Source organism: Ciconia boyciana, chromosome 8 (assembly GCF_034638445.1).
Source record: "Ciconia boyciana chromosome 8, ASM3463844v1, whole genome shotgun sequence".
Lineage (NCBI taxonomy): Eukaryota > Metazoa > Chordata > Aves > Ciconiiformes > Ciconiidae > Ciconia > Ciconia boyciana.
The window spans coordinates 60475168-60503129 of record NC_132941.1 but is presented as its reverse complement, the minus strand read 5'-3'; the positions used below and the strand labels follow the sequence as shown (position 1 = coordinate 60503129).

The 27962-nt window shown below is 42.9% G+C and overlaps 1 protein-coding gene across 3 annotated transcripts in view; it reads right to left on the bottom strand.

Moving 5' to 3' along the window:
• GRK5 (G protein-coupled receptor kinase 5) overlaps positions 1 to 27962 on the bottom strand; it is a 173697-nt gene that overhangs the window by 56363 nt on the left and 89372 nt on the right. The window contains exons 3-4 of one of the 3 annotated variants that reach the window (XM_072870695.1): positions 9098 to 9210; positions 238 to 315 (exon numbers count right to left, since the gene is read on the bottom strand). In XM_072870695.1, the coding sequence (XP_072726796.1) occupies positions 238 to 315; positions 9098 to 9210 (191 nt within the window). Of the gene's footprint in view, positions 1 to 237; positions 316 to 9097; positions 9211 to 27962 lie in introns of those variants that run through there. The other 2 variants (XM_072870696.1, XM_072870697.1) reach the window with 2 other exon arrangements.

The window sequence follows — 27962 nt, the reverse complement described above, 5'->3', positions numbered from 1 at the left end:
CATCCACAGATGAATGAAGCCCCTGGTAAACTCAAGTTCATCCTCAGAAGTCAATTGCTGGATTGGATTATAATTTTTTTTTCTCTCTGACTGTTTGTATAAGACTTGCAGGTTTATTCACTGGAGATTGCCACCATAAATTTTAGGACTCTGGTTTACAAAGCCTATAACAACCTTGTTTAGCAAAGGTGTGCCTTGCAGCATTCCTTCAGTAATGCCACTTTGGCTGCCCCTTACCTCTGGGGTGAGGTATTTCATCATGATTTCCTTTCCTTTCTCTCCCAGTTTTTCATCTGGAGCAATTTCATATTCTGCCTGGAACAGATATAAAAAAAATGTCAATATTTGCACTCATATTTCACCATTATAACTTCATTTTGGATGTGGCCTTAACGGAATGCTCTGTCTGAAAAATCTGAAGGATAAATACCATTTTCTGATGGAAGTGTAACCGGTACACACAATCCTATTAAAAACCTTCCACTATATTTTGACCAAACCCTAGTGGTGCATTTCCTGAGATGATGTCTCTTAATTAACACCAATCAAATGTAATTATTTTATATTTTATAGCCTTGCCAAGACAGCTTTCAGAAAGCATTCAGTGACTAGAGACGGCAACTTCATTTGGTTTTGCTCAAAGGGAAGGTGGACACAGAAGGTAAAATTATTTCTTTGAGTAGCAGGGAAAGTGAATGTTTGTTAATTCTTGCCACAGTGGTATTTCAAGCACCAGGTGAACTCCTTCAGTAGATTGCCTTTTTGGTCAAATGTGTCCTTCCTATTTATTTACATCTTCCCCTTGGTCTAACACTTCCTCTTGGTCTAACACTCCTTCTGCAAAGCAGAGAGATTTGCCCACCACTTTTAGTGATCCTTGACTCAGTCCCTCCAGAAGGCAGATCTAAGAGTCGATTTCTTAGGCGGATTTCTTAGGACCAAGAAAAAGAGGAATAGACACTACAGGCAAAATTCCCTTTGACTTCCCCAGTGCATTAAAAAAGAGAGCACAACACTCCCCCACACAAAGTTTACCTACATTTTAAAATTCTGACTATTCTAGGTATTGTAGCATTACTGAATTTTGATGCGTTTCAGGACAACTTTTACATAAGAATCAAAGGAAGCATTAGTTGTGCACCACGAAGACATTAATCCATGGAATTTTGGATCCATGGCAGGCATTCGAAGGAAACACGTGCCACGTGGGACTCCAGTGGCTAAATGACAATGACAAGTTCTTAGAGACATTCCCACTTGGCACTGCCCAGGATACAAAGCTTTAGCCTCCGGATCAAAATATCTTCCAGAAAAAAGTAAAAAAAGAAGACAGCCTAACAGCTTTCATGACTGCTCGTATTAGAAAAAGGATTCCAGAAAGTCCTGCCAAACCAATTAAGTAACCTGGTCCAATACAAGCTGTCTGAGATGATAAATGAGGAGGAAGTTAAAAGAAAAAGAAAGGGTAAATCAGACTGAACTGGCAAACACTTGGAAGAACAAATTTCAGAACTATTGCCCACTGGAAGATGTATGTACTGCTCCGAGCTTGATGCAATAAATCCGAAGGCAGGCTGTAATGGATACCCTAGCTGAGCAGACCTAGGAATGACATGAAAACCACAATGTAGTAATAATGCTGTTACCTCTCTATCTGGCCAGTGCTGATTTAGCTATTGCAGCTTAAGTCTGAAGCTACATATTTATACACATACATAGCAGGTTGCTTGAACAATCTAGAACTACGATCTGATTTGGTTTGGGAAATGTCAATGACCGCAAATAACAAACAAACCCATATTGCTGATGAAAAATACACCGAAAGCTAAAATTCACAAGTGCAGTACTTCTCTGTTAGTGACCATTTTGGGGATGAACTGATTACGTTCTCATAAAACTTAGTACAAGGGTTTAAAAAAATTTTTCATCCCATTTTCTGTCCTTTTAGATGGTGTCTGAGTATGGTTCATTTCAGCTCTTAAAGCCCAGACACTCTTGAATGTGTACAGCATCTTAACAGCATTTTTCTCCATGATTCCTTGCTAGGGGATAAAGCAATGGCAAGAGTAACAGAAGGAATAATTTTTTTAAAGGTGAAAGTTACATCTTATTTGCACCTTAGAGTTTATGGTTAGGTTCACAGACAAACTAGGTGTTTGTCATATAAAAGAAAACAGAAATAATCTATTTTAATAAAAGAAAATAATTGTATTTAAATGTAACTGTCCGTGCAGAAGACTGCAAAGAAAGGAGAACTCCTTGACATTGCCTCGGCATGGAAGCATCTAGGACATCTTCTGAGTCTTCCATTCAATGCTATTTACAATTTATCCAATAATGACCATTTCTCTCTCCTTCATTTGCTTTTAAACTCTGGATTCTGGTAATAGATTGGTTCCCTAGTAAATAAAACCTGATTCAAAGTCATCATCTGCCATTTGAAGTGCACCAGGGAGATGTCAAAGAATTCGGTGTCCTTTTTGCCACGGCCACCCTATTACATTTACATTCCATCCGAATTGTACAACAGGAAGCAAATCAGGACAGAGCAGAAGAAGACACAAGTTTAGCAGGAATTGGATCAGTGTTTTGAAATGCAGCTCCTGATGGGATCCAACATATGCAGAGCTAAATGCACACACACACACATACACAGAGTATCTAATTCTATGTCAAGATAGTTGGGAAGGCATACAAGGAAAGTTTAATTATACTTGCATTTGACATCCTCAGAAAATGTGACACTGTGGTGGTGAAGGTAGGAAGTGACAGACAAGTGAGGATGTGAGAAGGAACCATAAGCTCCAACTGTGAACAGTGTTGATTTCACTGTAGCTCAAGTACGAGAAGCTCATTTCATTTTGTTTCTAAGTTCATTATTGTTTCTCCCTTCAGTGCCACTTTCGAGCTATTCGGCAACAGATACTGGTACATTTTCAGCCATGGACTGTTATTGCAGGAAGAATTACCCACGTAGGGAGACAGAGTGACTTCCCCATGCTCACTCTGCCACATGCCTGGGAAGCACACCAACGTCCTCCACTCTCAGTCTTGTGCTGAAATCACAAGATACATCCCCTTCTTCCACAATACTCAAAAGCATGGCTACAGTTTGCAAATCCCTAATTGCTAGAAATAACATCATTACTTAAAATCCATGTGGAACAAAATATTTTCCATTATTCCTTTGATGAATCCAGGCACATGTTTCAAGGCTCCTGCTCTGAAGTCTAATAGCTTCTCCATGCCCTAGTTAGGTCAGACAGGGCCCTATTCATAGCTCATAAATGAGGGGAGGATTTACGATCACCCGACTGCATGGGACGAGCTGCAGGGAAGGCTCTTCCTGCGGGCAGGCGGGGATCCTCCAGTCCAAATGGCAAGAGGATGTGGGCTGGCTGCTGTTTGTTGCTAACTTCTCTTTTGGCTGCTGTTTTGGAGGTAGTAGTTACTTCAGCGGCTCTTGCTTCCCTAGAAGCAACCCTGGCTGAATGGGGGCACAGGGGTGCAAAGCATCGTTCCCTTCGGAGCAGCCGCCCTCGGGATGGACTGAGCGAGATCGGATGGGAAAACGCACTTGCACTGGGAAAGGGAGCAATGTCCAGCCTGTGGCTGGCTGTGGGACTGGGCCGTGGGCTCAGGGACAGCCAAGCAAGAGGTTCGGGGGCTGGAAGGTGCCTGTGACTGATGGAGGGCATTGCCAGGGCAATGTCCTGGGGACCCAGCGGGTACTCGCACCAGCAACCTTAATTCTGACACATCGTTTTATCTAGTGCTTGATTTTCATCTTAATATTCTTTGAGCTCCTGAAACTGTATGGCGTAAAAATATGTGAAAATTGAAAAACGGAGCCGAAGGGATCTCTCTGCAGATCTGGGAGGACTCTCTCCCACTGCAGGTAGCTGCTGGTTGCCTGTGGGAGCGTGGCATGGCCACAGGAGTGAGTCCCTCATACCCACCAGGAGATGGAGGTGGGAACAGACACTCCCACCAGAGCAGTTTCGGCTTCTTGGTAGAAGTCAGGAGCAGTGGAGTCACCTTCTGAGCATCTGCAGGAGGCTACTGGCGTTTCGGTCCCAGTTTTACACCTTGGCTTTCTCAGCTCCCTTCTCTGTTATCCCCGCAATCTCTCTCTGCTCCAGCTCCTGCTCACTCCTTCCTCGGGCTCCAGGCTCTGCCCTGTTACTGCTCTGTGCTCCAGCGACTGCCCTTGCACTTGCCTCTGCTGGAGATTTAAAATCTGTGACTGAAAATTGGAAGGCAAAACCCAAACAGCTGGGATTCATAATAACTTGCATTTCTAAATGAAAAGTGAACTTGAAACCACATTTTTCATATTTAAACACAGGGCAAAAAGAGCCCTTTTGACTGTTTAAAAACACGTTTTGAGTTAATGAGTTTGTTGATATCAACAAACTGGCATTTCTGATGGAAAAAGCCTTGAACAGCTTTAAGACACACATACACAGATGGTTTATATACCATGTAAGGGACTTAACCAAACGAAATCTCCCTAACAGCAAGACAGGGTTTTTACAAATGGCATTAAATGGATGCTCGCTCATCCTTTTACTCCAGATAAGTGTAATGTCTAGTGAAGCGTTCAGCTGAGAAGTCCACCCAAGGAGATTGTGCCTCTCACCCCTGGCCCCTGTGCCCGGATAGCCCAAGCAGAAACAACCTGGAGAGGCAGCGGGGCTATTTTCCTCCAGAGGAAGTATTTCTGTGTGACTTCAGTGCAAAGAAATAACATCGTACAGGTTAGAGAGAAAATGTCAGGTTATTTTCTCCTTGACCAGAATTAGCCACGTTCTCCTCCAGTCAATCTAAATTTCGTCCACATTAAAATGTTAAAAGCCCTCCCCTGGGGAAAAAAAAAAAAAAAAAATGAGTGTGAGTAGATGAAGTAGGAAAGGGAGTCCAGAAGCTAAAGTCTTCATTATAACAGCACACAAAAATCACAGGAGAGGAGAGGGAAACGTCAGGAGCCGGCACCTCAGGAATGTGCTGTTGAGAAGGGGACAGGAGCAAGAGGTCCCTGCTGAACTGCCGCCTTCTTGTGCTAGAGGCATGGGCTGCGGGGAAGGAAAGGCGTCTTGCTAGCAGATTCCCTGCTCACTGATCTGCCTTTCAGCACAGGAAACATATCCCCTAGCACTTTATTTTAATGTCTTTCAACAGCTCCAAAGTTGTATGATGTCGCTAAAATATTTGTAAGCACAGCAAAGTGTGCTTTAGGGCTGTGCGTGAATTCTTTGTTAAAGGCTTATAGGGGAGCTGATTTAATCATAAACCATTTCCACTTAATGATAATAGTTTATGTTCGCACAGTTTCTTCATCGGAATGGCTACATAAGGGTTTGGTGAACTATTCATGGGAGATCTTTGTGTTTACACGCACACAGATAAGCACGCAATGCATTCAAAGGCACAAGTTGCAGCCATGGGTACTTCTCACTAGATATTTTATCTAGTCAGGTCAGGACCTCTGTCATGAAATTGTTTGCACAGTATCCATAATAAGCGATGGCTCTCTGTCCTTACAGTCTTACCATACCGGCTAGGAGAAAGGGTTGCTGTTGTCCCATTTCCCAGCCAGCCAGCCACACTGATGGCCACTTACTGGTCCCACAGCAGTGATGGGAACCAAATACCCACAGCTCCAGCAGCGCTGCACTGCAAAGCTCTGCATCTCTTCATTTTTATCATTTTTATCATTTAATGTTGGGGCCTACTGCTTACAAACCACGTATCCTTGTAGTCCGTTTTACAATTGACAGATTGTGGCTAATTACCCAAACACCGTTCTCAGAAAACATGTAGGAACTTTATGCCTCTGAGCACTTTAATCTCAATTATTGGTTGAAATTGGCCAAGGTATTAACAGGTTTCAGAGGGAACTGACAGATACACCCCTACATGCATGCAGAATTTAATGATACAAATCCTTTCTTCTTCAGAAAGCAGCCTAACAACTGTTTAACTGTACAGACAAAAAACCCCAGGTGCTGCTATAATTAGATTTGCAGGAGACTACATCAGACCAGGTTAGTTATTTCACCAACAGCTGAAATAAATGTCCAGCAAAGAGGGGATTTTTTTTTTTTCTCTTTACGTATTCTGGCCTGCAAGGTCTGGTTGATTTTACAAGTCTTTGGAAGCAAAGGTGTGAAAGAGAGCTTGCAAAACTTAGTCTCACATAAGTATGGGAATGGAGGTTGTTGGTAGGTTGTTGAGTGCCTGACTCAGCTTCTCACTTCCTCCCAGAAGCCCTGATTGCTGCTTTCTTTTCAGGCAGTTGAATGCACTGGTTATAAAACTGTATTAAAAATTGGGAGGCATCAGTTACTGTCTTCTGCCAATGACTTACTGTGTGACCTGGTAAAGTCACTTAGCTGTGCTCCGAAAAAGAGAGGTGGTCCTACCTCCCAATGTGCAAAAAAGCTCTGTGAGCCTCTCAAGAACAGCTGAATATTTTCCTCTATTATTTTTTTCTTTTTATTTGATATTACACAAAAGCTAAGTTTTGCATCTCATGTTAGAAAAATAAGTCAAAAGAAGATGGAGGCTCTTGGCTTCTTCTGCTTGGGGCTTGTTACAGAAGGTGGTCTCCAAAAGGTTTCACATTCCTGGTGGCCTCAGAATAGGGCTGTAAAGTCAAACTTCTGGTCTCATTATAGGACTTTTTTCCTAACGTAGCACTTGGCCTGAATCCCACTACTCAACACAGTGTGACCCCACTGGGCGAATTTCAGTAGCAATCATCCAATTTAATGGCTATGGGCCGTGTTGCTCAACCTAATTGCCTAATACAGGGATTTTCATGGGCTGGGAGCAAGCTTGGACAGAATTTGAAATCAATAAACAAAGGAGACTGCTGTTAATTAGTGCTAAAAAGAAGAGAGAAAGAGTAAATATTCAGACCTCCACACAGCAAGGCATTTTGCTCATGAAATCCTCGTACTGCCAGTCTGAGCCTAACTGGGAACAGATCACTGGCCCAGTAAAGGTACGCAGGGCAGCTCCAGTCTGCAAAAGCAACCCAGGGGTGGATGCAAAGCACACCCCCGCAAGAGGATTTGGGGTTATCAGTCCGGGATTGCTCGGAGACGGAACTTTAAAACAAAGCCAGTCCCACCGCAAGCTTTCGCAGGACCAGTGTTGCCTGTGCTGCACGGATGCTGGGAGGACACGGAGTTTCAGTGCTTGGCACCGCTCCACAGGGCTTCGGGAGAATGAAATGACACAGTGGCCTCAATTCCCGCAGCCGGCGGTGGGCTGGGCAGCCGGCGCTGCCGGGAGAGGCTGGGAGAGGCTCCGGGCAGCGCTGCAGCGAAGGTTATCACGCGGTGCTCTGGGGCTGGTGGCACTGGGGACACACAGGGGGACAGCAATGTTTCCTTTTGCCCAGATGTTATTACCGCTGTCAGCTTAACCGGAACACCCTGAGCACCTGCTGCCAGGCGTGTGCAGGGCTCGCACAATGCAGGCTTGTTCTCCGCAGCCCCTGGGTGCTGCTGGAGCCGAAATGTGACGCCTGCCGCTGAGAGGAGGCATGAGAAAAGAACAGGGCCTCGCTAAAGAGCAGAGCCCTCTCCAAACTAAGGACAGCTCTGTCTCTTCTGTCTGAAATTAAAAGCCCTTGGAAGCAGTCTTTTGTGGCTGTCTCCCAAAGGATTTCTGTGGCTTCCTAGAGGGATGGCCATCGCCCGTCTCCTCGAGGCTGTGGGCATCACACCTTACGTGGCATTTCTGCGGGAATGCTTCCCCCCAGACGGGTGCGTGGTGTTTCATCGGTGGCAGACACCTCACTAGACGATGCCAGTTCGGTGCACGACAAACACATCCAGGGTACCCAAAATGTCCTCCTGCCTACCGGCCTTGAGCACAGCTGCACAGAGCGTTTGTCAGATGCAGCAGTTTCATGTACCTCGATGGCTAAACCTTTCACTGGGGAAAATCACGACCAGTGCTAGGAATATCAGGTAGAAGTTGTGACCAGCTAAAACTGATTTGAATAGGACTCTATCCAACACTTTCTGTGATGCTGTAGGTTTGCTGTAGATACTGCAGTACTAACATAAACTTTAAGTGACGACGCGTCCTCTCCCAGACTCTTACTTTTACAACTTCAGTGCAATCTTCACATCTCCCTATACTTCAGAATAGCTTCACCATGGTACAAACAAAAAAATTTTATTCCTGTTGGTACGCATCGTTTTGCTTTTGATTGTCAGTGTTAGCCAGAGAGCGAAGCCCCCCGGCCACTCACACTCAGCAGTGACAAGTTCATCTTCCTCTCTGGTACGATTTAGCCTTTTGGCTCATCAACGTCCTGCCCTTCCGCAGGCTCCCAGCAAGAAAGCCACAGAGAGACTTTCCCACTGTGAACAGCTTCTCCTGCTGGCACTACGCACGGCCAAGTGCTGCCAGACTGGGAAAGAGCATCAGGTCCCCCCGGGGCCGGGGGGTGTTGCTCAGCGGCCAGGTTAACTGACAGCTCACTGGGGTGGCAAACGGAGCAGATTTGTTTCTTGGTGACCTCAGCCAAGCCACTTCTATACCTTGTGCCTCTATTTTCCTATTTGAAAATTACCCTTTGTAATCCCTTTGTAAGTCACCCTGAATTCTACTGATGGTAGAGTGGTAATTCTTACTGATGGCTTGGTAAGAGACAGATATTAGTATTATCATACTCCCCATCCTCTCTTGTCAGCCCATTCATCATCTTCCCTTTCCTCCCAGTGCCTCCCAGCACTGCAGGCTTCATCCCCATCAAAAGACATTACCCCCAGCAGCTCAGCTGCGTGGGCGTTGACATGAAGGGAGGCTACGCCAGCACTGTGCTGGGTGCCTGTCCTTCTGCCGCTCCAGTGGCTCGCGGTCCCCGAGGCTGGTACCGACCCCGTATGCAGCGCTGCCCCTCCACTGCCAATGCTGCTGGGATGCTGACGGGGTCAGCCCTGTCCGCTGCTTGCTCAGGTGCATTAGACACAAAATCACGTCCCATGAAACAGTGATTTCTTGGGGTCAGGGGAGTCTCCTCTGCCAGGAGAGCGCTGCGAAGCACCCCAAAATATCACAAGAATTGACTTACCACCGAGTCAAGGAACCTAATGCAGCACTCAAGCTCAGGTCGAGTTTCACAGAACTGCCGAAAGAGAAGCCTTCCGATCGGCTGCTTTTCACATATGCTGCAGTAATCTCTCTCTAGAGGCAATAAAGAGAAGAAGAGAAGCATGAAAATGAGAAGAGCTTTGCCTTTTGGGTTGGTTAGGAGTTTAAAGCATTGCAAGTGAGTGCAGAACTACAACCCCAAATCAGAACTGCCGCCTTCTTCCCGCCACCACGTTTCAGGTATCCAAATACAAATATAATTAATGGCTTTAAGACTCAAACAAGAGAGGCTCAATTTTATTGAGCTGATGTTGGTAAAAGTCCCGCAAAAGCCATTCAGCTATTATGAAAAAGTAATTTCACATTTTTCTGTGGTGGAAATATATGTACTCTGCAAAGGTACCGCTCAGACTGGTGGTGTTTGTGGGAATGTGGGGGGCAAATTACAAGTCCTTGAAATGTGAGTCATACATTAAAGGGTAGGAAAAGCTGGAATTTGTGGAGACCTTTCTGGATGCGTCCTAGATACGCACTCAAGTGCCCCTAATCTCTGGAAATGCTCAACCCACTCTCTACTAAACAGTTCTTGCAAACTATGTATTTTCAAAGGTTTCAAAATTTCTGCTATTTACTCGCTGAGCATTAACGCATGGATGGAGCATATGGCATCTAGCTGGTTTCAGTTTCACACAGCACTCCTTTACAGAACTGTATTTCCCCTTAAATGCCATGTTTAAATGCCATTCCCCTGTGCCGGTGCACAGAACCATCACTCCCAGTAAAGCAAAAGGTCCTTTACCCATCAGAGGGACTATCTGCAGGAAGACATGGGAGAAGGGCGGGCATCATTAACTGGCATTGCACCAGTACAAATGCTGAGGGCTTTGGATATTTTTCTGGTGAGAGCAGCAAATCCCCCAGCCTGTTTGGAGCAGCAGTACTTGCTCGAGACACGTTATTCCTCTAGAAGCACACACATGTCAAACAACATACTGTGTTTCCTTGAGCGTTCCTCTCACCACCCTCCTCGCTGCCATATGGCATTTGCTGTTATTATGGAAACAACCAGCTTCTAAACACATAACATAGCACTGCAAACAGACATATGAAACCCACACAAATTGTCAGTGCCTTGGTTACTTCGCTCTCAGGCCTGGAGTCGCTCCCGCAGCGTCTTTTATTCCCCGTTTGCTTTGGCCCGCTGCACCCTTCAGCTCCATCCACTCCAAGGAGAACATCTGCAGGCACAGGGCTGCGATGGAGCTCGCCTTTGCCGTGGAGGCACCCAGCCGAAGGGCTTGCTCATGGGGGGCTCGCACAGGTTGCGCCCTGGGGACCACATCCTGCAAAACCAGGACATCCCTCCTGAACGGCAAATGCCGTACGAGATGTTGGACTTGCTGACCTGTAGCTGGGTGGCAGGCGGGCAGGAGCACCCAAGGCTGCCTCTTGTAAGAGGAAGGAGGGTGCGTGCCCAGTGCTGCACCTGCGTGCAGCTATGGCTGTGCTTCAGAAACTGGCCCCTGAAGCACCTACAAGGTGCTCACTGGAGATACAGGTTGGGGCTAGCTGGACTGTGCTTTTAATTCAGTATGGTCCTGCTCTGGTCGGGTCTTCTGAAGCAGTCTGGAACAACATACCAGCGCCACTTTGTGGCTGGCATTGCCAGTCCATTTTGGATCAGGTTATCACTCAATCTATCCAGAAGATTGCCATGCTTTGATACCCTCTAGCAAATAAAACTGGATCGAAACCAGTGTGTAAATCCTAACTTGACCTCCAGCCTATCTAACTATCAGCACAAGCCCGTGGCACTGGTTTGTTTGCATGAGCTGGAGCCTCCAGCACGGAACATCACGACACAGAGACGTACGGCAAGAAAGCCAGTGGGATGCTGAGCAGCCTTGGGGTTGTCCTTGTGAGCGGTACAAGCTTGTGCCGCTTGACGGTGTAACTTTTTTAGTGAGGAGGTAATTGCTGAAGGGATGTGCAGACACGCACAGCGCTAAGGTAAGCAAAGGAGTTAGGAAAGAGCCTGAGTGGATCAAAACAGCGACTCACAATGTCCCAGAGGCTGGCACGAAGCCAGAGGCTGAGCAGCTCAAGGGAGGTCTCCTGGGAAGTCTGGAGGTTGAACTACATTCGTCTGATGCTGTTTTCTGCTACCTTGACTAACTAACTGTTCTGAGGGTATGAATAAAATATACACCCTGAATATTGGTAGCACACAGCCTGCCTGATGGCAGGACTCAATCCCTCCAAAAGCCCAAACCCACAGCAAGCTTCCTCATGTTAAACAAGCAGTGCAAAAAATGCGACCGTCTTGAATTTGTAACAGAATAAAACGCAAACGAACAAGTACATTAATCAGCTAGTTTGTCCTGTATTTTCTCTTGTACAGTGCTATTTGATGCACGGTGATAACGCTTGTTCTACAAAATGCAGTTATCAAAGTTGTTATGATATGGTGACACTCACTGTAGCAGAGGATGCTCTTCTAACAAAAGGGCTAGTGATATCAGCCAAATAAACATGCAAATTGCACATCCAATAACTGTACTTTATAGCCTAGCAGGAAAAGAAAACAAGCAGCTAAACACTATTACATATGTGGATAAATGAAACATAAAGCAGACACAAGCACAGGCTTCCTCCTACGGTACATAACTTGGCCAACACGTGAGAAGGGTGACCCTTTTGTAATGGGGAAAAAGGAAATACCAGAAATAATCTCTGAAAACACAAGAGCCAGAGCCGTTCCCTGGAGCCATCCACTCCTCGGTCATGTTCGTTTAAGTGCTGGATATACCAATACAGACGATAAATACATGATGCAACTGCTTTCATTCCTTGTAGGTGACACAAAATATTTTCTTAGGCCCTGATCTTGCCATTGGCCTCACTAAGTCAGCTAAAGGAGTCTGCTCTCAACTAATGCTTGAGATGCATGGGCCCTGGAGTGGACTGAGAAAGAAAAACACCTCTCTCAGCTAAAGCAGAAAAAAGGAGTGGATAGTTTTATTATAGTAAGGAAAGCAGAAGTGTTTTAACAGCGTGCTGCACCCCGGAGACCTGGCTGAAGCACCCCGAGCCGTGCTCACGAGCTGCTGCACGAGGGGAGGGGATGGAGAGCCAGGCGGGTGCCGCAGCCAGGGGCTCCCCTGGGCTGGGGCTCATCGTCCTGTCACTCTCAGTCCGCCTGCCAGTAAAAATATCCATCCAGTTTCAAAAGTTTAAAAAATAGAAAGAATGATTTCCTGAGGAAATGGAAATGTTAAACACTTGGAAGTGAAACCATATGCTTATGATGATGAAGTGTAACTAAAACAGCTCTGAGACCGATATCTTTGGTAGTCAGATCCTCCTGCTTCAGCGCAATCCTGATTAACACCTGCAAATTCACCCAAAACGGGGGTGAAAAGCTGGGTGAGTCAAAGCCCTAGGAAAGCACTCACTTCTCACTGACGCCAAGCTCTTTATTTAGAAAATACCACTGGCAAATTATGTGCGCATGCAAGTTAATTTGTTATCTTCCTAACAGAGTAACGACACATTAATATAGAAAAGGTATTATACGAAATGCCATCATAAACATTCATAAGATAAATAAAGATAAGTAACGTTTATTCTAAATTCTACTGACTCATTTTTCACTTTACTTCGTAGCTTATGTATTGAAATACTACTTTAAAGAGCAACCAGTACACAGAACATGCCCACATAGTTACACCTGCATACAGAAAATGCCATCACCATTCAAATTCTATGGCCAAATTTGTTCCCTGACAGATAGTCTGGTAAGGTTCTGAAAAGTATCTAAGCACACACCCAGGAAAAATAGTCCTATTAGTAAAATTTCATACTGATCAAAACATGCCATCGATGAAGTGAAAAACACAAAACAAGGTAATAAAGAAAGTTGCTGCTGATAAAATCTCTGACTTTCAAGTCAAAGGGAAAAAAATCTAATGTTTTAATTAGATAAAAAACTTCCTGTATCTTGTGAAGATTTTTTTCATCTTAATTTCCCATTTAAATACCTAGCATTTTTTTTCTGGTTCAAAATATCACCGTAACAATTTTGGAGAGAAACAGTGGTCTGCAGCGAGACCAGGTCTCTCCTCCTCTTTCCCATTTGCAATATACCTGTGGGGTTTGACGGGTTAGTGGCGAGATACAAAACTGGGTAAGGACTCTTGGCTGAAAACCCAGTCTTTTTTGATGCTGTTTCATTCAGTGTAAACTGCAGGTGTCTAAGTGAGACTGCTATGGAAAGTTGTACTTCTGTTTCTGGGCAGAAGCCCTCATTTTGAAGGGCTACTAATCCAACACCTGCAACCAGCTGGTGAGGCTTCCTCCTGTAGATGTCTGTGGGGAGGGATGAGCTCAGTTTAAATCTCTCTATTCAAGCCTACAAAAGCCAGGAACATCTTTTCAGTTTTTTGGTTATTACTGGTGTGGCCAGTGATTGCATTTATGTACTATCTGTTAAGTAGCATTTTATTTTCCTTTTTAACATACTGGAATCCCAAGAGAAGATATTTCAAAGAAATGCATTGAAGAATCGTCAAGAAGACATGCACCATGCTGCTGCATGGTAAAATTTGGACTTGGCCTCTGGATCTCTGCTCTCCTTGGCATTAAATCAGCCTGGATTAAAACTGAGTAAGAACCAAATGCAATGTAATTCTGCTGCCTAAAAAAACCAAACCAAAACAAAACAAAAAACAAAAAAACCACCCAAACAAATAAACCCCTCCTTAACACCTGGAAACCCCAAAGCGGATGTAGGAAGAATTAATTGTTCTTTTCCTGCTCATGCTCAATGACCCAAGACGAGAACTCATCTTCCCTTCCCAATTTTCTTTTTCTTTAAGGTGACTCAAAATCTTTCAAACAGATGTTGTTCCTAGTCTATTATTTATCTGCTGTTCTCTTCTTCTAGCCTGCTTTAGTCCAGAACAACAGAAAGCACACCAAACTCATGGAAGAAAGCATTTGAACGCAAGGCAACCCTCAGTCCCTACGCTCAAGCTGGACAATAGGGAGCAGCATCAGAGCCAGAAGGGGCCAGTAGTCAGTTCGTAAGACTGTTGGCCCATCAAAAGTAAAACTTTCTTTTTCCAAGAGGCTGAGGCCTGTCAAAGCAATTCCCACCAGCCCTGGGATGGATGGAAACTTCAGCTAGAGATGTCCCAAAATCGCATGCCTCCCTCCTCATTCAAACTTAGCGGGGATGCTGCAAAAAGAGATCCTAACCACCCCAGTGCAAATCTAAAACCATTTCTGGGTTTTTTGTCCCTCTCTGCTTTCTACATGTAAGCTCTCTTACAGGGGCACACAACGAAAAGGAGGACAAAAGCAGGAACTAAAAGCAAGATTAAAAAATATGCAGGATGACTGAACTAAACAGACTCTCACAGCCCATCGTACAGTGTGCACTAGTACCAATTTCCTTCTTTTTGTCCAAAAAAAAAAGACCAAAGCCTTTAAAGTTTACAGAATTGTTTTGTGTCCAGTCAGGGTACTAATGGAAAACAAATTGCATCTTTAAACACTGAATAACCTCATTTAGAGCTATATTAAGATAAAAACATTTTTCATTTAAAATCAGCAAGTCTAACATGAGTGCTTATAAATAAGTCTTATAATTTACTGCTGCTCTTCTGCAGCCGAAAGTGGAATTACCACTGTCTATGTATAAACTTAATAAACAGTACATACTAAACTCCCTAGTCTTTGAGGCTGATGAAAGTTGCTTTTTGTCAAAGGATCCTTTGTGGATGCTTTAAAAGGGTTTAAATTGCTTTGATTGCATTATTAACAGTGTCTGTGTTGCTCTTGTGTTTCAGAATAATCTGGAAAGCTGGAACATTAGCTCTCGCATTCTACAAAAGATGGTTTTCCACCTCTAATAAATATGCTTCAATACAAAAGATAATCCTTGTGTTCAAAAGCAAGATCCTGAGATTGGCACGTTAACACTTCTGCAGACCCGCTTATTACCTTCTGATTTTTCGATGGCCTTCAGTACTGGAGATGTCACAGCCAGTCAGAACTTCATAAACTTTGCTGGGAACCCATGCACTTGCAGTGAAAAACATACCAGGTTTCTTTCTTTGGCAAACTGAAAATATGGGCCCATTTCTGATGAAGAAACATGGATATTGCTGTTTAAACTGTAGAACCTGGCCAAGTACACGTACAGTAAGGCAGTGAGGGGTCTCCTTTTCACGGTGACTACTTGGGAATGTTGCAGGAATGGGAGGAAGCAATAGAAGGGAAGTTTCTTGTCCTTTTTGTCTGTTTTTTTCTGGGTTTTTGGGTTTGTTTGGTTTGGGTTTTTGTTGGGTCTGGGTTCTTTTTTTTTTTTAATATCGAAACCTGTTGTTGAAATGCTGAGGACTCTCCATTTGCCCTGTCTCCAGCAATGCATTTAAAAAGTGAGGCAAGCCAGATGGTTAGAGAATATAAGACAGGAATAAAAATGCCTCATTTCAGTTCATTCAAAAATTCCCAGGAACTGCGGCAGTAAGTCATGTTATAAAAGCCTAATACAAGCATCTAGGCTCCCGCGGGAATTCAGTTACCAGTACGACGAATATTCTGCATCCTGCAGACCTCAGTGGCATGCTGTATTTATAAAATGGGGCTAATAGCACTGCCCTACCTCAAAGCAACATGGCCAGAATAAGTATATTAAAGTGTGTGAGCCCGAAGTGCTACTGGATAGCCCTGTGGCTCCTTGCTATTTACTTGCAATGCAAACCCCCGGAGCGGAAATTGAGTCCAAGAGAGCACAGCAGAGTCTTTTTATACATTAACCGCTATACTGCTCCATAACTTCACCTGGCACTTCACCGAGATTAAAAATGACGATGTAGCCCCTGTCTTGGAGAGTGTTTATCTTGGCAGGGCCAGAGCTGTGCAGGTGCAGGACAGAAATTCTGAAGCCAAGAGCTGCGATGAAGTTGTGTTGCTGGTGGCAAAAGCACACTCCCTCTAACAATAAATATTTCATCTGTTTTCTTTGTTTTTAATAAAACATGGAAATTGTTACAACGTATGACAGGATAACGGGTTGATAGATTCCTTATTTTAAACAGCAGCTCGTCCTGGTCTGCAGTTAAAACCAGCACTTCATTGCTGTAGAAAGCTCTAGACCTTCCATATGAAGCCCCAGGGAAGAACACATTTTTTGGCCTTGGTTGATTTTTCCCCCTTGAATTTAGGATTTTCTACAAAAAAACTTGGAGGCCCTCATCTATGCTGTTACAGTGAGCATTGCTTTGGCATTGGCTATCCAAGTTTAATTAATTAAAAATACAAATGCAATCAAGCTTACCTGAGACAATGGAATTACCCCAAACTGGTTTTAAGTCCTGCCAACTTAATTTTCTCTGCTTGTCAGCTGTCTTTTTAAAAACAAACAAAATTTAATCTCCTGATCATCGAACATCGAATGTAATTATTCAGATGCAGACAGTGTTTGCTTTGTATAACTTTCCTTATTTCCACTCTTTTTGTGGTATTAGGCTACCGGGATAAAATCCACACATCACTGCAGCGTTACACTGAAGATGGAAACAGTCCAAACCTTAGAGCTGGACCAATACGGAAAAAATGTTTGGAGAATATTGTAACAAATTCGCAGTTAAATACACTTCGGTGATATATATGGATCTTCTCATTTGTTTTTTGAAAGCAGCTGTATTGAAGCTTTGCTCATGGAATTTTATTTGCAAGTCAAATCCCACAAACAGTTGCATAAATATGTTTGCACGAGTACTTGAACCAGAACGCATATGTGGCTTTGTTGATTTTGGACAAAGATTTTGGCAGGAGGGATAACAACCCACCCACCCTTTTTGTAGCAGCAGCAGGAGGATCAAACGAGATCCTGTGAACTCAATATAGTCACCGCACAGAAAAACACGAGTAGGGTCCAGAGCCTGGGGAGGGACCCTCAGCTGTCTCAGGGGAGACATTTTGTCACCCAGCCTTGTGCCAGGGGCACAGTCAAATGATGAAAAGCAAATGCTCTGCCCTGAGACTAGGGTATTTGCCAGTGGAAGACAAATTCTCATCCTAACAAAATCTGAGTTACTCTGCTGAGTTATTCCAGCCCTCCTCCCACACTTCTTGTATCTTCTAAAAGTTACTCGTTCAGGCAACTGCATCTTTCCACGTCAGTCACTAATCAAGCCCTGAGTTCAAACACTCAGTATCTGCAGACTGCAGATACTGCACGGTCAAGAGTAGGTTTAGCTTGAGAAGATGGAGCTTGCCATTAATGTTTGAGCCCCTTTAAATCATAGAAGCAAAAATATATATTGTTGCGTGAAGTACGGGGTGCAGGGAAAGACAACAAATAATTCTTACAAATAATGAAGGTGATCTTTAAGCCTGTTGAAATGGATGGAAAGATTCCCATCAATTCCAGTGGGTCTTTGATCAAGCCTAGATTTCCCAACTCTGTCAAGGACAATTTACATGAATGAAACACTCAGTCTGTCTCTCAGCTCCGCAGTCAACGTTAGCATGACAGTGGAAATGCATGCGCCATGATTAATCGTCAGGAAATCTGGATTGTGAATGTGCAATAGGAATATTTTAAAATCTTTTTTAAACTGAAATTATTAGGTACCAGGTTCTTAAAGACATCCTTTCCTCTGCATTCAGCTACCAGTTAGAATAACAGTGCAAAGGGAACAAAAAGCAAAAAAGAGCAGCAAGATGGACTGATGGATAGACAGACAGATGGACAGGTATGTTACACGTCTGCTAGTGAAAAACTTCAAATGACTAGTAGTAAGCTGGTTACCATTCCCATAAATTACACTTGAAAAGCACATGCCCCTGGATCAATGCCTTTGATGAGGTTTCCTGCGCACAGTGTCTGAACTGTTGTCTTCACAGCTGGTCACAAAGCTATTCAGGGCACGGTGGACTTCCAAACGACTTCACATTGATCACGGAAGATGCACCATCACCAAAATTTCCCAGCACTTGAATGTGGTGCTTGTTCTGCAGCCCCAGGGGAAGGGCTGCCCACACCATAACCGTGACCCCCACCCTGACTAGAAAAGGAGTTTGTCTTTATCTTCTTAAATGACTTTCAACAATGTCTCTGTGGCAAGGCCAGAGGAATGGAAAAAATCCCCCAAATAAATATGAAAGCTCACCTCAGAAGCGCCCTGGGAAATTCGGGGAACAAACACTTGGTTGTTCTCATTTTGTTCTGCTTTGGATTGGGATGACAGAACTGGATGATTTGTCCTCAAAGAAGGCTGCTACTGAGATTTATTTTTATTTAGGACTTTTATGTCCAGTCTTAAAGATTTTAACTGAAATACCAAACTTATTTTCTGTCTAGTGCTGTTATTTAGACTCCTGCCTGGTGATATTCTGAGTAATATGTGCTGAAAGAAAATTTCAGTAAAAGTTGTAATTTGAATGTTTAAGGTTATGAAATCTACAGAACTGTTGCTGTTGTGCATAGCACAAAATAAACATCTCGATTCCAGGAAACTAAAGGAGACATCTTGTGAATCGCTTTCTTAAGACTAAAAGACTTCTGCAAAACTACTCTTTGACTTCTAAACTAGCCTAGGTAGAAATTGAAGCAGCCATCAAGACTAAACCTTTACCAGGTCAATAAAATGGCAGAATGCATATAGCCACCAGCACAGTCACTCTGCGAATGCATATTTAAGCAGCATACGTTGCTGAGAGGCACATAATAAAACTATTCATGGGGATTACTAACTCTGCATGCCATTCAATAGTCACTGCAAGTTCTAAACATCTCAGCCATTTTATTAGTGATTCCTTTAACAAAATACTAGATGGGATTAGTTGTTACTTCATTGCTAATTTTTTTTTTCTTTCAGTTTTTCTCCTGATGTTTTGAAACCCTCAACTTCAAGTACAACAAAACTCCACAGTCTTACACTGGTAAGTTATTTTTCTAAGTGTTTGTCAATTCCAGTCTTCAAAAAATTGCAAAATAAGCTCAACCATCAACGTAAATAATCAAAGAGACAATAATACTGAAAAAAAATAATTGATCCTCAGCAATTTTGAGGAGTATCACTGACCTTTGGCAATGCTGCTAAATTACCACTTAACTGGATCTTTGGCCCAAGTACAAGTGGTCTACTTGTAATAATACAGACACTGACTTTGACTTGGTTTATATTCGCAGGCTGATTTGACTGCCTGCTGAGTGACAGCCCCCTCTGAGTGGGCATGAAGGAGCTGAGCTGCTGAGTAAAATTGATGTGAATAGTGGAAAAGAGATTTTAAAGTCATTTAGAAACCCCAAATACATTACAAGGAACTTGTGCAAGAGGAGGATTGCCAACAGAAAGTAATTTTTTTTCTCCTTCTTGACAGAACTTTGCAGTACCAAGGATCTCTTCATACCAAATTATTGAGATGGATGTAGAGAGCATGGCAGCTGGTGTCGAGACACAAGAACCATAAACAGTCTTACTCAGGTCTACAAAAAAAATGCAATTTTAGAGAGAAATTCCTCTTTGTTCTTATGAAAACTGGGTTGTCATAGGGAAACTAAGTGAGAACTTTTGTAATCTTAAAGATTATTCTAATATTTGTATTTTTTCAGTATATCTCTTTGTTTTTTCCGTCATTTCTTGCTTTAGTTTCACACTGTAATATGAATAATGTCTTACCCTTATAAAGTGTTCTTTACCCATAACATTTTGTTTCCTAAATTTCAACATACAACCACAAATGTTCAGCAACACACAATAATGGTGTTCAGATCTGCAAAACAAGAAGCCCAGACTATCACCTCCAAAGCTACTAAAAGAATTTCAGCAGACAGAAGACAAAATTAACAAGAACTTCAACTAGGGTTGCCTACCTCATAATTAGTGCTATGGTATTTAGATGCTGAAAACATATTTAGACATTTTACTTCTCACTTGGAAGATGATACTTCAACATGCCTTTGTAGTACACGTTAGATCTGAAGAAATACATCAATAACTGAGATCCTAATGCATGTCTGAAGTGTTCTCCAGCACCATTCCAGCCAAGTGCTAACCCACTCAGACATTGCTTCACTCAAGGATATCAACAGGAGGCCTGCACACACTGCTTGGTAAAATAAACAGAGTATTAAAAAAACCACTGAAATCTAATCTGGTTATCTCATAAACTTCTATAGCAGACCGACACATGGCAGGGAATAGCACTGGTGTGGCAAGAGCAGCATCACAACTAGGTATCACTAGTCCTTCGAGAAACCTGTTCCCAAGTTATTCTGATCAAGAAGGTATAGGGAGGTGGGGTGGATCAGGCTAGAAATAAGCATGGGATTATTTCCACCTGTGGGAACTCTGCAACAGCTCACACTGCCTTTTATCAGTTGGGTGACACCATCTTCTCTCTGTGTGAAGCATCAGCTCTGCGTCCATAAATGTGAAGTGATGTTCAAAGATAAAATGCTCTTAGGACCCTGCTCCTGGGGAAAAGGATCACTTATGGGGCAGCCACTTAGATTCTGGTTGCCCTTTCAATTCTACCACCAAAAAGAGTAGGCTCTTGTGCTTGTACCTTCATGCTGACCTCCAGAATGGGTAGGGTAGATGCTGTATATGGCTTTTTGGTGCTTGGATGTTTAGAGCAAGCTGTCGCTTCACCAGCGATATTCTGTGGCCCATCTGCATAGCTAAACTGCTCCTGTTACTTCATTAGTGAGTGCAACGGTTGCTGAAAGGAGTTCACAAAATATGGAAGTTAAGATTGCCCTGTGAAATCATACCCTTAGAGATATGCAAATTCTCCTATGAGAGCGAGATATGGGAACACTAAGTACAGTGAGCTAGGCTGGAAGAGAACCATCAGCTAAGGGTTAACACCTAGATTCCCAGGACTGAGGTGCACTGTCTTCTGAGTCCTCAGGTGAGCCGAGGAATTGCACAGAAGACAGGGATTTCCTCTTCAGCAGACACATAAAATGTACTTCTATGAAAGGAAAAGGGAAAAAAGGGATGGAAAAGAAGAGCCACATGGCCCATCTGAAAGGAAAGCATGTTTGCAACGACATTGAAACATTAGAGACATTGTTCGAGTGCAGTTCATCCTTGCAAAAATATTATCCTCGTCGCGATGCCAAGGTTGGTGAAAGTATGGGCTACTTGCCATGGAAGTGCTGGGTATTTAGGCTAGACCTGTCATGGGGCTTATTTACTCTCTGTGCCCAACATTTCAGACACACTCAAGCGTAGTGTTCATATCTTGGCAGGAACTTCTCATTCATGCATTTTCTCCTGGTCCCCTTTGAGGAGTCTTCCTCCTCCGACATTGCAGCGGTTGAAATTTCATTGCTTGCTGAGCAAACCAACACTGATTAATTTCATCCTACTTGCATGGAAGAGGTAAAGTATGCAGGTCTCTAGCCAGGGACAAGGAAATCCCTGCTGCTTACATGCCACATTGAATAAGCAGCCCATGGTTGAGGCCATTGGACTTCAAGAGTCTTCATTCCACCCGCAGGAAAGAAGCAATTAACCGTAGCAGCATGGGAAGCGAACAGGAACTAATGCAACACATTCACTTTTGATTAGAGAATTTTTTTTTTATAAGACATAATATTCCACAAGGAAGAATTCAGCTGTAGTGTTACACTGACACACCCCAAATCATTAAAGGAACGTGACTGAGGTTGCGAAGTTAAGCCTCAAAACCTAGGAAAAACCTAAATTAATGTTGCCTGTGTAGCCTGAATGCCATTCCTCACTGTGCGTGTGTTCTGGTACAGTCTTTAATTACATCACTGCAAACTGTTTTTCCCACAGGACCTTCGCCTCATTCAACGCACAGAACGGACAGTGCTTACTTAATGAGCAGCTATTCAGTATTTCGTTTTCTCCTCTGGTTCAATGTGTGGCCCTAGACTTTATTTACTGCACACCAGTCAGGCCTGCTCTGAAGACAGAGTGATTCATTTCCCCGTGGACCTTTCTGTGGCATTCTCCACTGTAGCCTTTGAATACTTCACATGAATTCATGGATTTATTTTCACACCACCTCTGGGAGACGAAGAAGATGTCATTAGTCCAGTTTTACAGATGGGGACCTTAAACATATGAAGATTAAGGTTAAAAGTATCCACTGATTGGTGCAACTTCATTTTCTATGTCTTTAACTTTACACGCTACTCTCTCTGTTCAAAGCAAATCTTCCATTTGCTTCAGTTGCAGATGTTAGTACTGAGACCCAAAATCTCAAGGCAGCTACTCAGAAAATGAAAAATGCACAATTAGAGGCCAACTGTGAAAAACTCGTTTTAAGCGAGTTGCCTGTCATCACATAAGACCTAGTCTGAGCAGAGTGTATCCCTGTCCAGTTCCCTAGTGTGTTATTCAACTGCTTTCGCCATGAGACAATTTCCTTTGATGCTGCAAATCCCTATTTAAATTTATCACACACCTTTTACCTCATGCAATAAATGAGTCAGTCGTTCTATCCTCCTTTATTAGACAACCCAGTTTCATCCCCAGACTAACTCAGTCTTTTGAACTGACTGTGTTAAAGCTCCTGGGGAAGACAATTAAGCATGTGATATATACAGAGCTATGAATTTCAGCTGTATAGGCAGCCTTAATTCAAAATCCATTTCAGGTACTCATCTAGAAATCGTAATGTTTTAACACATATTTTTGCATATTTAATTTCCTAAGCTTTTAAGGAACTAGAAAACTGAAGAAAAAAAATTGCTCTGTGGGCCAACAGAGAAGCCCTTGCTCATTAGGAAGAGTTCACACAAAAGGCTGGGAACTTTCAACTTGGCAACTTGAAGAATGTCCTTTCATCACAGCTTTTCCTGAGCTCTTTCCTAAGTTTTCTTCAAAACAGAAACTCCATCATGTTGACATCCATACTGACACCCATACCAGCAGAGCTGAAACAGGGATGTCACCGTATCATCCACTTGTGCTGCTGGGAGCTGGGAAAGGACCTGTAAATTGTATTAGCTGATCATCCTCAGTTCTAGGGTCTCTCTGGACCATGATTCCCAATTTTTTTCTTTCCCCTTCCCTCCCTAACTTCTCGCCATCTTCCCCAGCAGCACTGCATCTCCATTCTCGTTCCCCTAAGATGAGCAAGTTCCCTCCACTTCTACATCCAATCTCAATCTTTCTAGATAATGGGTCCCAAATCCCCCAGCCATCTGATCCCAGGACTTGTCCTACACAGGCAAGATAGTATGCAGCAGTACAAATGGGATACGAATTTACTGCATACCAGCAGCTCTGCAACAGCTCTCCAAGTGGACATCCTTTGGGAGTCATCTGCTAAGACTTTGCATCTTGGTCTGAAGTGGCTAGTTTCTTTCACTGGAGGGAAAAGTATTCAGAGATCCTCAAGATGGGATCCTTCCCTGAAATGCACCCTAGACAGCCTCTTTCCTTTTTGACTAAGAGGATGTATAGGTAGATTAGTTGCAGCAAAATACAGTTAACCTTTGCGAACTCCCTCAGCAATACGTGATGTAACTAACCTCATCTGAAAGTGGAATAAACTATCTCACACTTAGCCTGAATATTTAAGGGAATACCTATAGTGGTGTTAATTCACCAGTGCTCATTCCCTTAGTGGACTGATGCTGCTGCTTTGTCTTTCTGATCAATCCTGGCTCCCACTTTCAGCCTGTTGCTTTTAATAAAAATAAAGCACAGAAAACATCCAGCATGGAAAATTTCAGTCTACATAACTCTGGCAAAATCTTAATCTTATAATGTGCACTATTAGGCAACGTTAATAATGGATGGTGCTACCCAGCCAACTAGTAACAGCAACCCTTACTCAGAAGGTTTGGCTTTGGGAGGAGCATCTTTATTATTTATTATGTGTTACAGGGCCAGTTCTGTCCTGCCTGCTGATGTTTTAGGACCTTGACCTGTGAGTAGTCTCACTGAATTCCGAAGGCTTGACTGGAAAATTCAAAGAGGATGCTATCTTTGAGGGTTATATGGGAATCAAAACACAAGCATCTTCTTTTCCAGAGATTTTTTTCAGCCTAAATAGGTAAACATAAAACAGCAAAATATGAGGAAAAAAAAGAGAGACTTCATAAGATTTTTGCAATGTTTTGAATAATTTTATGATTTGTAATAGTTAAGCCTCTCTATCTGCTTATCAGGAATTAATATTACCTTACTTTCCTTGAACTCCATTTAGTTCTTACATCATGCATATTCCACATGAGTGCTCTCTTCTCTCAATATTTCTGGCACAAATATGAGCCTCTTTGGTAAGGACTCATAAGGTTATGAATGTCTGGACAGCCTGAGTAATGAAAGGCCATTTGGGGCTGAACCATTGACCACAGCTTTAACTCGCCAGGAAGGATAAAACATAAAATGTAAATTAGGTACTAATAACCCATTTTCCTTCTAAATCCTTGGTACAGATATGCAGTATGAAGTACAGATTATGTTTTGAGAGAGATTTTGGAATAATTTGCCGTTAAAAATATTGTATGGGACCTTGTGTTGTGGCCTCAGAAGAGACTGAATTGTGAGTTGTTACTGCTGCCCTTGAACCCACTTCAGTCAATGGAAAGTTTCATTGGCACCTGGATTTGTTGCTTTGGGTAGCTGCCTAGCTACCAGCAAAACCCAGCACATAATACTGTCATCAGGGAAAGAGGAATGTGCAGTCCAGCAAGCAAGACATGCATGGAAAAGTACATTTCTCCCAGCATGTTTTGCAATCTCCATGCTATTCCCTCCCCATCTTCCTTTCCACTGATCTCATCTGTGGAGATGAAGTCAAGAAGAAAATGTAGGAAGTAGCACTTGCATGGCAAGATCCTTTTACTGCCTGCTGCATGACCAACATCAACCTTAACATCACTTTGACCCTCTTAACAGGGCCATCCCCTTGTGAAAAACAGACATTCAGCTCTACTGTTTGTCAGTCAAGGGATCTGAAGGCAACTTGAGGTTGGTTGGGTGTGTTTAGTTCACACAATGAATTTGGTATTAAAGCTATGGTGTTGCATTCTGCTAGTGATAGTGTGCACTAAACTGACGGGAAACAGAGTTACCTGTTATGCAAGTTACAACACAGTATTTCTGTTGTGTTGTTTTCAGAATACATATAAAGACGTGTTCTTCATGTGTGAACGCCAGCCTCCAATTACATTACGTAAAAAGGCTTGAGTCTTTAGTTCCCCCCTTAGAAATGATTGTTCTTATTCTGTTTGCTGCAACACAACTATGAGGAAATGATGAGTTTTCCTTTTCTCAGCTGGGCCCAGTACTATCTAAAAATATAACCTGTGGAACTAGCTTCTTGAATTAATTATGTTCCAGGTAAAAATAAACCTGAAATATAAAATGGCAAGCCCATGTACTTGGCCTTAATGAGATCTATAATTGCTTCTCCACTCCACGGCACACATCTCTCTTCCATGAAACCCAGAATCTTGCTACCTTTCAATAGGTCAGTATGCCTGACATGGCCGATTCAAGCCACTGTTCTACAGCTCAATAATTGCTGCCATTCTTTGCACTTAGAAAATAAGATAATTCAATCAATAGTTTTAAAAATGAAATAAACACCTGGTTTTGGCCTGCAAAGAGGGAAAAGTATTAGCAAAGCAGACTCTGTGGAGGAAGAACTCTGTAATTCATCAAGGTATGCTTTGGGTTATCCATCAGCCTTAAGTGGGAAACGCCAGTGGGAATACTCAAGCACTCCTACATGTGCATTTTAAGATTGGAAGTAGTGTGAGCAGTGGGTACAGCATACTGGGTACCCCACTCAGCCTCTTTACAAGGGGAAATCAGTGGCTACTTCACTGATAGGAGACTTAGACAAGAGGGGAGTAGACCTCTGCTCCATCCTTGCAGAATTGCCTTGCTGGAATAGAGATCTGCCTAACAAATCTCCCAGAGGAGCAAAGCAGAGAAAGTGAAGTCCTGCCTCCTCATTCACTCTTCCTGTTATTAATTTGTAACATATTACTAATAAAGATTATTTTACTGTGCTAATGTCTAATCATGGCACAGGACCAAGATCGTGTGAGGGGGAGCATGGTGCTAGACACTGAATAAACACAGAAGAACAAGGCAGTCCTGCCCCAGTGAGTGGAAAGGTTTAGAGAATACGAATAACTATTCATTGCTTTTAGACACCTGTAGGAGACACCTTCCAAGCCTTCTCATGTTCAACCGCTACTATTGATGTAGCAAAAGAGAATCATGATTTATTCAAGTAAAGGAGGAGACTCCCTAAAAACACACGTTCTGGCAAAACAGAAACAGACTAAACAAGCCTCTTGAAGAAATATGCATTTGAGAAACTGCCCTGATTTAAAAGATATGTTTTTTATCCTTCACCCATTACGTGGACCCATGGCACAGCAGCATGCTGGAGATACATCATGTGATAATTCAGGGACACTAACGCTGTAGAAAAATCAACGATACTGCAAGAGTAAGCAAATAAACCTTGAGATTACAAAGAAAAAAAAGAAAAAAAATCCACAAGGTCTGGTGCGTGCTATCGTTATTAACGTGAATCATGAATTCATGGTCCTCAGAGGAGAGCTGATGTGCCTCCCCATAAAGCAGGTCTTAGGGGCATATTCATTACTAGCAAAGGACAAGTTCCACAGTTGCTCTCATATAGTGATCCAACAGCGGCATTTAAGTGAGCAGAATATAAACACCCAGGCTGGAATTTGGCCAGGACACTACATTTAACATCCTACTCCTAATAAGAAATGCCATATAGGCTGCAATGTCCAAGCAGAGCAGACACAAGCTTAATTAAAAGATCTCATCTGATAGTCACACACAGAGCAAACTACATAGAACACAATTTACAGTCCTGGGCAACATAAAGTGTCGAGTTGACCCTGGCTGCAACTGCCAAATGTTGGTATAGCACTTGGAGAACATTTGTTGTGGATGAAAGCAAGCGTATTTTCCCTTGGAGGGTCCCAGGCATGTCCCACAGGAAAAAAATTGTCTGCAAAAGGCCTCTCTTCCTCCCTGTTCTGTTGGCCAGCTTCCCTTGTGTGTACCATCGTGCTCTCAAATGAACTCACTCATAATATGACGACAACCTTCCCATTTTTTGGATGCCAGACTTTAAATGAAAGGAAATTAGGGTGTTTGGAAGGTTGTCACCTTATCCTCTGCCAAAGACCAGGAGAATTTTCTTTCCTTTTTTTTTTGAAGCGGCCAAACCACTTTTGAATCACATAGTCAACATGATGAGTATGGCTGACTTGCCTTAAAACAAAACTAAACACATTTACTGCACATTTACTGAATTTCATAATTGTCCATTCTTTTTCCTTTTTCTACCCACCCTTTTTTTCTGCTGTCTTTCTGTACTATCGCTTTACATGCTCAGGCCATACTATTTCTGGTCTTGCCTATCTATCTGCCTCTCTCCGTCTTTACTTTTCTTGCATGCTACTCTCTCCTACTCTCTCCTAATCTAATCTAATCTAATCTAGTCTCTCCTCTTTCTTCCTTTGCTCATATTTCCTTTTCATATTTCCTGTTCAAATAGGAATACAGGTTGGCTCCTTCCACCCTCAAAGCTACTAGTGTGCCTTATGGCAATTCACCAATCAACAGGGAGATAAAACGATATTTAAGAAGATAAAAATTGAATGCTGGGCTCATCATGGCATTTACTTCAATTTCGTTGGTCTAACTCCATTGAACTCAGCAGAGTTGCAATGAATGGAAAAATGTGATAACCGAACAGGCTTTGGGGCTTTCGCTTATTCTGTGTGACCTCCGTTATTCCAGACAGAACCCCACAGGCATTTGCAACCTAGT